General features: G+C 49.9%; 1 protein-coding gene across 1 annotated transcript; it reads left to right on the plus strand.

Annotated features, from left to right (window-relative positions):
• The first annotated feature begins 3,107 nt into the window (after positions 1 to 3,107).
• On the plus strand, positions 3,108 to 13,510 carry Cdc42ep2 (CDC42 effector protein 2). The gene is made up of 2 exons (XM_057778322.1): positions 3,108 to 3,186; positions 11,202 to 13,510. Exon 2 carries the CDS (start codon positions 11,530 to 11,532, stop codon positions 12,172 to 12,174), a length of 645 nt encoding a protein of 214 aa, XP_057634305.1. The 5' UTR covers positions 3,108 to 3,186; positions 11,202 to 11,529; the 3' UTR covers positions 12,175 to 13,510.
• The last annotated feature ends 945 nt before the right edge of the window (positions 13,511 to 14,455 follow it).

A 14,455-nucleotide genomic window follows, 5' to 3' on the forward strand; every position in this document is an offset into this window, starting at 1 on the left:
CCAACCGGAACACAGGATCCAGGCTGGGAGCTGTAGACACTTCTCTGAGTGTCTGACAGAAGTGCAAGCCACCCAGGCTGTCCCCAAAGAATTAGGCTATTCTAGCTCCACTCCTACACACACCTAGGTCTTTACCTAGCCTGAGGAGTTGTGTAAAAAGCCAGTTTAATAACTGAAATCTTATTTATTTTTCTTTTGTTTTGAGACAGGGTATCATTCTGTAGACATGGCTGGTCTGGAACTCAATATGAGTCCCAGGTTAGCCTAGAAATCATGGCAATCTCCTGTCTCAACCTTGTGAGTATTGGAATTATAGGCACATACCACAGTATCCAACCAGAAATTCCATTCTATAAATGATTAACTGTGAGACTGCAGATGGCAATGCCAGGTATGTGCGTACAATCCCACCCTCTGGGGGTCTCCTCAGGCCAGGTATGTGCTCACAGTCCCACTCTCTGGGACTCTCCTCTGGGACTCCGTGTCTAGCCTGCTCATAAATGGAGGAAAAGCTAAGCTGTCCTCCTCACGCAATTGCACAGGGCAGAACCTGGGTCAGACCATCCTGGGTGCAGACTGGGTGGGTCGTTGTCTCGCTCAGGATAACAGCAAGAGCCAAGGAGCCATCCAAGCAGCACGGACAGCCGGTGCTGGACGCTTTTCCCATCCAGGGTGACCGAAAACAATTCCCAGAGCACAGGTGGCAGCTTCGGTCTGGTCTGCTGTTCTCTACATACGCCCTCCAGTCCCGACCCCCCTCTCACCCCGCCACAGACACTACCCTAAAGAGCCCTGGGCTGCTCGCTGGCAGTGCAGCGCTGTGGAGGAGAGCTTAGACACCCCCAACCCTCCACTCCTGTTACTTCCTGCTTTGTTGCCAGCTCTGGTCCTGGAGGCTGGAATGTCTGAGAACATCTGGATGCCAGCTGGCATCTAGTGAGGGTCCTTATACTGTTTCATCCCCTGGCAGGAGGCAGAAGAGAGACTGGGTGGGTGGGGAGAGGGAGAGAGAAAGTGGGCTTGCATCCTCCAGCCCATCCATGCTGGCACTGAGCCTTTCGTGGACTTAGAGCGCTATGATCTAAACAGCCCCCAGCGGGTCCCACCTCCCAACATCTGCCTTTCAGGGGATATACTCGTAATATAGCCGTCACCCGTATGTCAGTGTGGTCCAGGTTCCTTTCTAGGACTCTCCTCAGTTTTCCTCCAAGCCATGCAGGCCAATCCTGACCTGTCCTGGGACACTGAGGAAGGAGTAGAGCCAGCTGAAGATTAAATCCTGCCACCTTCAATGCCAGGACTAGGAAGGCAGGAGGATCTCTGTGAGTTTGGCCTGGTCTACAGAGTGAGTTCCAAGCCAGTCAGGGCTACGTAGTAAGACACTGTCTCAAAAAACAAACAAAACAATACAAAAACAAAAATCCAAAACTTCCTTTTTATTTATTTCCCAATGATACAGGAACAAATTAACACACAAGCTTGGTGGCTTAAAAGCCTACAGACAGGGCTGGAGGAACTAGCTCTTGTAGACCAGGCTGGCCTCAAAATCACAGAGATCTGCGTGCCTCTGCCTCCTGAGTGCTGGGATTAAAAGCATGCACCACCACCGCCTGGCAGACCCTCTTTTATTTTTGGACTTGAATTAACTATATGGATGAGAAGAATAACCATGAACTCCTGATCCTCCTGCCTCAGTCTTCTGAGCACTGGGATCACAGACTTACACCATTCATCCTATTTACTGAGCGCTGAGGACAGAAGCCAGGGCCTCATGTGCTACTTAAGCACTCTGTGAACTAAAGTGTATGCCTAGCCTAGGATAATCTCTATTTTAAAATCCCCTGAGCAGGGTATGGTGGTTTCCATCTATAGTCCCAGCTCTTTGGGAGGTTGAGGAAGAAGGACTGGTTGAGCCCAGGTTTCTGCTTATCACAATCCCCCAGTACTCAAAATTCCCTTTCCACATAACAAGCAGTCATAGGTTCCAGAGGTTAAAATGGGGAGATCTTGATCTAGGGATGCATGCATGTGTGAGTATGCATACATGCACTGTGACTGGTGATTAAACAGGGACTAACATACAGGGAAACACACCGAGCCCCTCAGAGCTGTATTTCCTAACCCAGATTACAGACATCTTTAAGGATGCATGACTCATAGTCCTTCCCATTCTGCCCTCCCCCCTGGCTTGGCTGACACATTCGTTCACCCCAGCATCCTCCCCTCCTGTACACACATCCCATTTCTTCAGTTGCTGTCTGGAAGCCAAGCATCCTGGCTCCCCTCCTCCCACCTTTCTCTTTTGCCTCACTCCTCTTCGCACTTAACCACCTGGATTGGGATCGCCCTGTGCCTTGTACCTTGAATTTCTTGAGTCCCCATCTCTCAGCTTCCCTAACCACAAGTAGACACCCAACGAAGTTATTCCACTTACTCACAGAACGCAGCAATAACAAGTTTTCCTCTGTCTGTCTCAGCAACCTTAGAACCTGCCCTTCAATAACTGTTTCTGATCCTGTGTGACTGTATAAATGAACGAATCATTAGGAGCCCAAACCCACGTCGGAAACCACCTAGCAGGACAGCAAACACAGGCATGCCTAGTCTCTCTCTGTCTTTCTCAGTCTGTCTTGTTTCTGGTTTTCTCCGCGCTGCCCCCTCCCCGAATCTTTCTCTCTCCCTTCTTCCATCGCTCTCTCTCCTAGGTTAGGCAAACTCTTCAAAGCGCTCCTAAGTTTGGAAGGAGCCTGCAAAGCCCGATTCATTCAGGTAAAGTCACACTCGTGCAGACGTCTCCCGGGTCACAATCCTTCCGGCAAGGAAACCCATCCAAGGACGCTCAGAGATTTCTCAAGAATTCGCTCTTCCGGCCTTTGCTGACCCAGTGCTTCTAGCCTAAAGTTTTGACTCCAACATGCAAGCTGGCGTCCTGGTAGCCACCACTGCTATTTCTTGGCGAATGCCCCCGAGTACTGGAGGCATTCTGGAGTCTGCAGAACAGAGAACTTGGGTGGTGCCGCGGTGGGCGGGGATGTGTGGGAGGGGGCTGGAAAAGGGCGACTCGGGATTGGCTTCTAGTGCTGGGGGCGGGGCTTCGGGTCTGAGGTCCGCATTGTAAGTTCCCAGGCCCTCCCTGGTGCTCTATCCCGGCCGTGCAGCTCTGCGGCTTTGCCCGCGCGCCTCAAGGTGAGTCTAGACTGAGGTTTCTCAGGCCTCTGGTGGCTTCTTGGAGAGTCCATCCAGGGTGGTGCTCGGTTCTGGTCCAGGTCAGGCCCCTTACCAGGCGCCTGGGTCCCCGCCCCCTACCCATGACCTCCCACAGCGCTCAGGGCACTGCGCTGTCAGTCTTGCATCTCCTGTCTTTACCAGTGTTCTATGCTGGAGCCTCGAGACCAGGGAGCATCCTTCCTCGGCCCGTGTCCCCGCCTGGGCTGGAGGCCGTATTTTTAGCGGCTGGTGAGGTGTCCTCCTATCTTTAGCTGCAATGTTACTGAAACGGATCTGGGCTGCGCCAGGCAGCGCTTGGCTGGGGAGCTGGAGGGGTCGGCACGGGAACGCGAGCCAGGGTTGAGCAGCCGGACTCGCTGGAGGGCGGGGGCCTGCACGTCCGAAACCTGGCGGCGCGCCAAGCAGACACTGGGACCTCGCCCAGGCCGGGAAGCTCAGGCAAGGCCCCTCCCAGAGCTCGGGGACCGGGACAAGGTCCCCCAGTCTTCGCACTTCCACCCTCACCGTGGCCTGATTGTGCGACCCAGAGAAAAAGCCATATGGGTGATACACCTCGGGTAGTGGAGCGCGCTGCTCCGCGGTGGGCGTCAGCTTGGAGCCGGTGTGCTCAGTGGGACCCTAGAATGCTGGACGATAGCGGGGGCGCGCGCGCCACCTAGCGACCACGGGTCCTATCGCTTCTCTGCGCTGGGACCCAGGGAGACTGCTGCAGGAGAACCAGCTTCTGAGGTGGCCCTGTCAGGGCTGGCAAAAGGAAACCCACGCCTGGGGGCTGAGTAGGGTTCGGTTTTTGTTCTTGTTGCAACCCAGGAGAGCCGAAGGGTTTGAGAAAGGACCTGCAGATATTTGCTGAATGTCCTTTGATAGTGACAATGGACTCATCTATTTCTGCAGAGCCTCTTGTTTCCAGAATAGCAAAGGGTCAGCCCATTTTAAAGATGAGGAAGGTGAGTCCAGTCCCGGAGAGGTCACAGAGTTCCAGGTGGAATCAGATTCCAAACAATTCCTTTTGGCCTGGCAAGATGTCTCAGCAGAAGTAGCTTGCTGAGCAATCTTGGGGATGAATTCCATCTGTGAAACATGTAAAGATGGAAGGAGAGAACTGACTTCACAAAGTTGCCCTCTGACCTCCACACACATATAAGCTTGTGTGTGAGGTTGCATGCACACACACACACACACATACATCGTGCGTATATTCACGATAACAATACATGCAACTTTTTGTTTGCTTGTCTTTTAGAGGCAGTATTTTAGTTCTTAGGGGCAGGCAGATTTCTAAGTTTGACTGGCCTGGTCTACAGAGTGAGTACCCGGACAGCCAGGACAACCTGTTCTTTTGAGAAATCCTGTCTGAAAAACAAGAAAACAAATAAACAAAAAACTTTTACTGCATTTAAGAGTAGGGACAAAAATCACGCCTGGAGCTGGGCATGCTAGCACACTTTTTTTTTCCTTTTGGTTTTTCGGATGTTTGAGGGGGACTCCCTTTGTAAACTCTGGCTGTCCTGGAACTCACTATGCAAACTAAGCTGGCCTCGAACTCAGAGAGAGCTGCCTGCCTTTGCCTCCCAAGTGCTAGGATTAGACGTTCATCACCATGCCCAGCTGGGTGGCACACTTTTAATCCTGGCACTTGGGAAGCAGAAGCAGATCTCTGAGTTTGAGGCCAGCCTAGTCTACAGAATGTGACAAAAAGAGGGGAAAAAATCATTAGTTCTGAAGTGTGTATGGAGGGAGGGGAATTTCCGGGAACATCCAGAGTGAGCAGGGCTAAATATTCTCCATGGCCAGAGGGGATCTGCCTCCAGGAAGTTATTTCCTCTGAGGGAGGCCCAGGGTTGCTGTCCAGGGCAACCCACAGAGCTGGGATGGCTCCCATCTGCTCCTCCGGTTGTTGGAGGAGGCTCCTCCTGGCAGCCTTCCTCCAATCAGAGTTCCTTCCAGCTCTGAACACTGGCAAGTCCGGGAAGTGGCAGCCAAGGGATATGACTACATAGAGGAAGCCTGCAGATTTGATAGTTTCTCTCCTGTTCCCCATCCATATCACCACAGGGCCAGTTCACTGCCTTGAAGCCACATGGCCAGCCTTGGTACCAGTGCCTTTCCTTGCGAGTTGGATGAGGCTCCATTCCGGTGACTATCTAGGTAGTGACACCCACCACACTGTGGCTTTAGTGTGTGAGGAACCCCATGGCAGGCTGGAGCCTCCACTCCTGTGGTTGTTAGATCTTCTAGTCAGGATTGCTAGTGGTTATTCCCAGCTTTCTCCTGGGTGGCTGATGCTGGCCCCACCCTTCCCTTTAGCCTCTGTTCTCCTCACATCTGGGTTTGGGTGGGTACATCTGGCTCAGAGTGAGACAGCTGTCAGGGACGCCCAGTTTGCTGTGGAAACACCCAAGCTGTCTTGGAGCTCTAGTGTGATGGAGTGAGCGTGGGGGAACGACCTGGCCCAAGTCTAGGCAGATCTCACCAATCGGCCCAGCTCTCCCTCAGTGGAAAGGAAGCCGTAGTTACCCCATTGCTACACAGCAGCAAACTGGACAGATCAGATGTGCTCACAGGGTAAACCAGTGACAAAATTCGAAGACCTAGGGTGCGTCTTCTTCCGACAGCTCCTCTAGAATTAGCTGGAATCTACCATGAAGTTCATTCCCTTGTCTCCTGTTGGCTGCAGGTGCTCAGAGGCCAGAGATGTCCAGCCTCCATGGTTCAGCCTAGGGTGTCCGGTCTCGGGGTGGGGTTTCCTGAGCAAGGGCCTGTGCTGAGATGGGGGCAGTTAGGCCTCTGCCCTGCCTGTATCCGGCTGCCTTCTTCCTGCCCTTCCTGATCACCCACAGCCTACCCAGGATGGAGACTGAAACAGAGGAAACAGGGGTGCCACCTTTGCTCAGGTGTGAGCTGGCCTGGAGGAGGCTTAGTGAAAGAAGACAGGCTTCTCTGGCTAATCCTGGCCCTGCTGCTGACTGCAATGTGATCTTGGACATGTTGACTCCAGGGGGAATCACACAAAGATGGGGACAGACCACCAAAGTCTAATGAACCAGAAGCAAACTTTATTCCAGAAACAAGATTCCAGGAAAACCAGAAGCAAACTTAAAAATAAAACAATAAAAAATAAAAACACTGCGGAGCACAGAAGCTTATCAGCTAGCTGAGACCACAGTCAGAGATGGTGCTTGTTTGTTGGGCTGTGGCCAAAGGCTGGTTTCTGAACCAACCTTTTATAGTTAGGGCACCAAGCATTAGGTCTGAACAAAGGATTTTTAGTCTTGCCCCTACCCGTGGGTCAGTCAACGTAGACTCTAAGGAGGGGAGTGAGTTCTAATGTCAATGGGCAGCTATCATGAAATATGTTTCAGAGTAGATTACAGCTAGAGTCAATAATTACAAGAAAACAGGTGTCTTTAGCAATTAGAAAAGGGACTTCTAGTAATACCAGAAGGTTAATAAATTAGAATTAATTGGTTCTTAGGGGACTGGAGAGATGGCTCAGAGGTTAAGAGCACTGATTGTTCTTCCAGAGGTCCTGAGTTCAATTTCCAGCAACCACATGGTGGCTCACAACCATCTGTAATGAGATCTGGTGCCCTCTTCTGGCCTGCAGGCATCCATGCAGTCACAACACTGTAAACAAAATAAATAAATCTTAAAAAAATTAATTGCTTCTTAGACAAGAAACTTAAAAGATAGCAGAAACCTTTTCACACTATCTCAAGATAAAGCTCAGATAAAGCTCAATACTTTACACACTCCACTGTCAGAGCTCTCTGGTTCCTCCAGGCAGTGGATACTGGCGCCCCATGCCTCCCCTTTGATGGCGCCAGTTTCCCATAACGGAGACAGTGCCTAACCCAGAGGACACGCATCTCTGTCTCCTAAAGGTTAACTCAGTTCACATCTGTCGTTTATCCAGGATGGCCAGGACACTGCTCTCAGAAGCCCCGGCCTTGTATATAGAACAGCCAGCTGTAAAATGAGATGACCTAGGCTTCTTAAGCGTCTGAGAAAATAGCTCCCTTTGAAAGACTGGTCCTCGATCTGCTGAGAACGCTGCTGACAGTCTGTTCTCGTTCTCCAAGACTTAGAACTTTATATTTATTTCTACATTCTTATTTTTGGAATCTTCATTTTTATTTTCTTATTCTTGGACTCCTCAGACAAATTTCTTTGCCTTTTGCACTGGATTCTGCACATGGAGTCAAATGAGTCAGGCCCTCCACACAGCAACCCCACCAAGGGACTAGAGGGTATACAGTGAACCGGTGCACCTGCTTTACTTCTGCTTCCTGCGTTGTCAAACCAATGCTGCACTGGGTGCCTTTTTCCTATCTTTTTTTTTTTTTTTTTTCGAGACAGGGTTTCTCTGTAGCTTTTTTGGTTCCTATCCTGGAACTAGCTTTTGTAGACCAGGCTGGCCTCGAACTCACAGAGATCCTCCTGCCTCTGCCTCCCGAGTGCTGGGATTAAAGGCGTGCGCCACCACCGCCCGGGGCCTTTTCCCTATCTTAAAGATTGTTCTGGGCCGGGCGGTGGTGGCGCACGCCTTTAATCCCTGCACTCGGGAGGCAGAGGTAGGTGGATCTCTGTGAGTTCAAGACCAGCCTGGTCTACAGAGCTAGTTCCAGGACAGGCTCCAAAACCACAGAGAAACCCTGTCTCGAAAAACCAAAAAAAAAAAAAAAAAAAAAAAAAGATTGTTCTGTTTCCTTGGCCAGAGAAACAACCCAGGCTTAGTAAGAAACTGATGGCTGAGTACAGCTCAGTTTCTTGGGGTTTTATTATTTGTGTTGTGTTTTTAGACAGCACCTCAAAAAAAGAAAAACTACATTTCTATAAAACTGAAAAAGTGGTCACTGTAACAGCACACACTAAATCAGAACAACACAGAGATGGCTGTGCAGCCTCTGTGCAAGGATGACGGTTTTTGCTTTTAGAGACAGGGTTTTTCTGTGCAGCCCAGATCATCCTGAAATTCTCTTGTAGATCAGGCTGACCTCAGAGATCTATCTGCCTCTGCCTCCCCAGTATTGGGATTTAAAAGTGTATGCTAACCACCGCTCAGCTTTTTATTTTTAAAGAGTTTTTATGTATATAAGTGTTTTACCTATACGTGTTTGTGTGTTCATTAATGCATGATATTTTTTTAAGAATCTGGACATGAAGCCAGGCGATGGTGGCGCACGCCTTTAATCCCAGCACTCGGGAGGCAGAGGCAGGCGGATCTCTGTGAGTTTGAGACCAGCCTGGTCTACAGAGCTAGTTCCAGGACAGGCTCCAAAGCCACAGAGAAACCCTGTCTCAAATAATAATAATAATCTGGGCATGATGCCACTTACCTTCAGTCCCAACACTCAGAAGACAAATACAAATCTCTCTGGCCGGGCGGTGGTGGCGCACGCCTTTAATCCCAGCACTCGGGAGGCAGAGGCAGGCGGATCTTGTGAGTTCGAGACCAGCCTGGTCTACAAGAGCTAGTTCCAGGACAGGCTCCAAAACCGCAGAGAAACCCTGTCTCGAAAAACCAAAAAAAAAAAAAAAAAAAAAAAAAAAAAAAAAAAAAACAAATCTCTCTGAGTTCCAGGCCAGACAAGGTGAGACTCAGTCCCCCCAAAAAATGTCTGAACAAGAGAGGAAAAATCAGCCTGAAATTATAACATCACTGGCATTTTGGCCAAAACCCCTTCACACACATGTAGATTGTCCATGTGTACTTTGGTATGCCAATGGGCAAAGTTATAGGTCATCTGCTGGGGACACTTTTCCCTCCAAAGCAGGCACCACATACCACCACTCTTCTGACCAGTATGACGACCTGATTCTCATTTCTCATGTTAAGATAGAATCCTAAACAGGCTGGCATATATGTAGTGTGGATGGCAGGGGCATTGGTAGTCCATGCTTTTAATAAATGGTACCCTCTCAGGCTAGAGAGATGGCTCAGTGATTAAACACTTGTTGCTTTTGCAAAGGTTGGGTTCCCAGCACCCACAGGGCGGCTCACAACCAACTCTAACTGCAGTTCGAGGCATTTGATGTTCCCGTTTACCGCTGCAGACACCAGCCATGCCCACGCCGCACTCACATACTCACAGTCAACTCTCACATACATAAATAAATCTGAAAAACTTAGCGGCGTCCTTTTGAACGTTTACACATTTCGCTTGTCTCTTTCTGCAAGCATCCAGCTGTGTCTGATCCTTCTCATCTGTTTCAGTCTGTTTCTCCTGCTAGGCATGCACTCTGCCAGGAGCTACGTGGCAGCCCCGAGTTTTAATGTTCAAATGGGGATCATAGGAGGATTGTGATAACATGTTTGCAAAGCTCTTAGAAGAATACCACTCCAAAAAGTATTATATACCCTGCCTCATCTCTCTCAGTGCTGGGGCTGGGAGGAAGGTCAGACAGGAACTCCAGACTCAACCTCTGCTTCTGACCTGAGGGAGGAGGAAAGGGAAACCTCCAAGTGGGAAGTGGCGGATTACGAGGCATTGGTCATTCAGCTGCTGGCTGGATGCCTGTGTTCCCAGCACTGAACCAGGCCTGGGTGGGAGAGGCAGTTTCGAAACTCTCCATCCTCAGTTGAGTAGGGAGTTGAGACCAGTGGTGAGATTCACATACAATGGGGCACTTCTCGTATGGCAGAACATAGCTGATGGAGGTCAGGGATAAGCGTGAATACCAGGCAGGAGCAGTAAAGTAGAGCAAGAGATGGGGCTGGAGTTTGTAGGTGTCTAAGGACCTAGCATCAAGATTCAGGGTCTCCGTTCCTCCTCAGGAGATGTGGGAGGGCTGCTGTAGTGCAGACTTTTAATCCCAGCACTTGGAAGGCAAAGGTGGGTGGTTCTCTCTGAGTTCCAGATCAACTTAGTTTACATAGTGAGTGCTAGATCAACCAGGGCTACACAGTGAATGCTGCATAAAAACAAAAAAGAGGGGGCAGTGGTGTGGCCAAGTCTTAATCCCCGCTCTCAGGAGGCAGAAATAGTTGGATCTCTGAGTTTGAGGCCATACTGGTCTGCAGAGAAGGTTCCAGGACAGTCAATGCTACACAGAGGATCCTGTCTCAAAAAACCAAACTAAATAAATAAATAATAATAAAAAGACCCTCATTACATATCCCAGGCTGACGTCAAAGTCACAGAGATCTACTTGTCTCTGCCTTCCTTGAGTTAGGATTAAGGTGTGATCTACCAAGCCCCATGTGTTGACTTTTTAAAGTTTGTTTTATTACTGTTGGTGTTTATGAGTGTGGACACACGCCACAGCTGCTCGAGGTCAGAGAATGATTTTCAGGACTCTGCTCTCTCCAGCTGTGAGTTCTGCAGACCACGCACGGGTCGACGGTTTGTACAGCGAGTGCTTTCCCCCACTCCGCCATCTTGTCTACCTCTGCCTCCTTTATTTATTTTTTCTCCATTTTTGTGTGTGTGTGTGTGTTTCTGTTTTTAAAGGCAGAGTTTCTCTGTGTAGTCCTGGTTGCCCTGGAACTCACTCTGTAGACTAGGCTGGCCTCAAACTCACAGAGACCTGCTTACCTCTGCCTCCTGAGTGTTGGGATTAAAAGCGTGCGCCACCACCACCCAGCTGTTTTTCTCCATTTTTTGAGATGGGGGCCTTATGAATCTGAGGCTGATTTCACAGCCAGAAATTGGTATGTAGCCAAGGATAACCTTGAACTTCTTGTCTCAAGTGCTGAGGACACTGGCTGTACCGCCATGCATGTATTTATGAGGTTCTGGGGATTGAACCAGGGCTTCCTACATGCTAGGCAGTCACTATAACTGAGCTACATCCCCAACTCTTTTTTGTTGTGTTTTAAGACAGGTTCTCACATAGCCTAGGCTGGCCTTGAACTCCTGACCTTCCATCTGTGTCTTTTAAGTGTTTGGAATTATTGGCATGCCCCTCACCTTGACAGTTGCTTTGTATGTTGTCCTCCTGCCCCTGATTTATGTGCTCTTTCATTTCAGCTTCTCAACCTTGGACTAAGGAAAGAATCTTAGAATAAGAGCAAACCATATCACTGCTGCTGAGACCTCACCTTTCTGCCCGCAGCTCTGCAGAAGGACTTCCATCCCTTTGAGAAGAAAGTGGGATAGTAACACACCCTGTCTTCATTGGCCTTTAACCTAACTTCTAATTCCCTGAGCCAACTTTGATCACATTTACCATCTAAACTTTAGCGTTGGCAGGTGTGGACATCTGAACACCGCCCTCTGGAGCCAGTGTTTTGGGCTGAGGCTGTTGAGAGGGTTCTGAGGACTGAGCAGCCAGGGCTGGCTGTGTGCTGAAGTCACCATGTCCACCAAGGTCCCCATTTATCTGAAACGTGGCAGCCGCAAAGGCAAGAAGGAAAAGCTTCGGGACCTGCTGTCCTCAGACATGATTAGCCCACCACTTGGGGACTTCCGTCATACTATTCACATTGGCAGTGGTGGGGGTGATGACATGTTTGGGGACATCTCCTTCCTGCAGGGCAAGTTCCACCTCCTTCCAGGAACGGCAGTGGAGGAGGCCGAGGAGGATGGCAGCTTCGACCTTCCCTTCCAGTTCACTCGCACTGCCACAGTGTGTGGGCGGCCGCTCCCTGACGGACTGTCACCTCTGCTCAAAAACGCCATCTCCCTTCCTGTCATCGGTGGTCCCCAGGCTCTCACCCTGCCCACAGCCCAGGCTCCACCTAAGCCTCCTCGCCTGCACCTGGAGTCCCCACAGTCTTCTCCAAAGTCCTCCCCGCAGGAGGCAGGAAATGTGGACATCTGGAGGATCCCGGAGGCCAGCTCCCCGCACAATGGCATGAGCCCAGAGCCAGAGCCAGAAGAGCCTTTCCTGTCCCATGCCAGCTCCCTGCTGTCTCTCCACGTGGACCTGGGGCCATCTATCATGGATGACGTCCTCCAGATCATGGATCAGGACCTGGGCCACGTGCAGATCCCCACATAGGACCCTTGCTGACCAGACAGGTCACCGAGGCTGTGGTGATGCCTAGAGACATCTATGGACATGGCCCTGACCTAGGAGTCAGCGTCCTAGATCCCACCTGTGGGTGCTGGTCAGTGACTGTGTTTTGAGCCTTTTCTTTCCTTCCCTCCTCCCAATGGACAGAGGACATCTTTGCTTCCCTCTAACAACATCCGCAGGGGGCCATGTCAGATTTGCCCCAGACATTCCTGAGCCTCTTAGGTCATCTGGAGCCCCACTTCCCTCGCTGAAATGGACTCTACCCCTTTTCCACTGCCCTCCATCCCAGCATCATCGGATACCCACCCATCTGTCTTTGTGCCCTGGCCTGGGAGCACATTGTCCGTAACCAGACATGGTATGCCTTGTGTCCTGTCCCATCCCTTCTCCACATGACCAGGGGATTCTGGTTGCAATAAAACATGCTGCTGGTGGTGGCTGAGCATCCTGTCCCCTTGTCCCAGGCTTCCTTCCAAAGGTGGGCCAGTCTCCATAAGCAAGAAGTTCACATGAGAAAAGTCCCACCCCAGAAGATTCCATAGAGCCTGGGCCTCCCTTCAGGGGGTTGTGCTTAAGTCTGCACCCACAGTGAAAATGAAACAAGAATAGTCAGCATTGTTACTTTGTTGCTATGACAAAATGCCTGATGAAAACAGCGGTTATCTGGGCTCAGAGGTCCCAGGTACAGTTCTGTCCATCAGGAAGAAAAAATCATGAGAGCAGGAGCTTGAGGCAGCTGGCCACCATAGTCAGGAAGTGAAACGCAGTGAATGAGGGTGCTTTGATCACTTTCTCTTTTATTCAGTCTGGGACCCCAGCCATTGGGTGGTGCCACCCACATTTAGGGGACCCCAGCCCATTAGGTAGTGCTGCCCACATTTTGGGGACCCCAGCCCACTGGGTAGTGCTGCCCACATTTAGGGGACCCCAGTCCATTGGGTGGTGCTGCCCACATTTAGGGGCCAGTTTTTTTCTCTGTCATTAACTAGATCTAAAATCTCCTTCACAGACAGCTCCATGTTTCCATGATGAGTCTGACCTTATTAAGTTGACCACCAAGATTAACTACCTCACAAACCAAGTATCAATGGTGGATATTGGACATTGATTTAGGTGTTTGGCAGGGATGAGCTGGAAGGGGCTGAAGAGATAGCTCAGTAGATAAGAATGCTGCTTGTGCCAGGCAGTGGTGATGTACAGCGCCTTTAATACCAGCACTTGGGAGGCAGAGGCAAGTGGATGGATCTTTGTCAGTTGGAGGCCAGCCTGGTCTACAGGGCAAGGGTCCAAAGCTAGAGAAACAAAAACAAAGGAAGGAGGGAGGGAGGGAAGGAAGGAAGGAAGGACGAAAGAAAGAAAATAAATGTTGGGATGTTTTTTTTTTTTTTTTTTTTTTTTTTTTGGTTTTTTGAGACGGGGTTTCTTGATAGCTTTGGAGCCTCTATGTTCTGGAACTAGCTCTTGTAGACCAGGCTGGTCTCAAACTCACAGATCCACCTGCCTCTGTCTCCCGAGTGCTGGGATTAAAGGCGTGCACCACCACCACCCAGCTAATGCTGGCTGTTCTTACAGAGGACCTGGGTTCAGTTTATGTGGATTGAACCCAGGACTTCTTGCATGCTAGCTTGGCACTCTACCAACTGAGCTACATCTTTGCCCTTCAGTTAATGCTATAACATAGTTCTTATATTGCAAGAGATTGAGATGAATCAGTAAGAGAATGGACATAGGAATAGACAGAAATTCTGTACTTGGAAGTGGGTGTGATAATCAGACTTCACGTTTTCTAACAAAGAGATGCAAGATACAATCAACCCTGTGCATCATGGGTTCTATAATCATGAATTTGGCAGCCGTGGGTACAATATAGTTTTAAAAATTACAGGTCGGGCTGTGGTGACACACGCCTTTAATCCAAGCACTCAGGAGGCAGAGGCGAGCAGATCTCTGTGAGTTCGAGGCCAGCCTGGTCTACAAGAGCTAGTTCCAGGACGGGCTCCAAAGCTACAGAGAAACCCTGTCTCTAAAAAACAAAAAAACAAAACAAAATTACAGGGGACTAGAAATATGGCTCAGATGTTAAGAGAATTGGCTGCTCTTCCAGAGGGCCAGGTCAATTCCCAGAGCCCACGGGGCAGTTCACAATCAGCTGTGACTTCAGTTCTAGATCTGATGCTCTTCTTCTGGCCTCCCCCTGGCACCAAGCACACATGTGGTGCATACCTGCAAACAAAACGAAGTTTAAAAATTAAAAAAAAAAAAA

The sequence above is a fragment of the Chionomys nivalis genome, chromosome 8, assembly GCF_950005125.1.
Source record: "Chionomys nivalis chromosome 8, mChiNiv1.1, whole genome shotgun sequence".
Taxonomy (NCBI): domain Eukaryota; kingdom Metazoa; phylum Chordata; class Mammalia; order Rodentia; family Cricetidae; genus Chionomys; species Chionomys nivalis.

Coding starts and splice junctions, on each gene's coding strand:
- Cdc42ep2 (XM_057778322.1), top strand. CDS start 11,530: ATGTCCACCAAGGTCCCCATTTATCTGAAACGTGGCAGCCGCAAAGGC.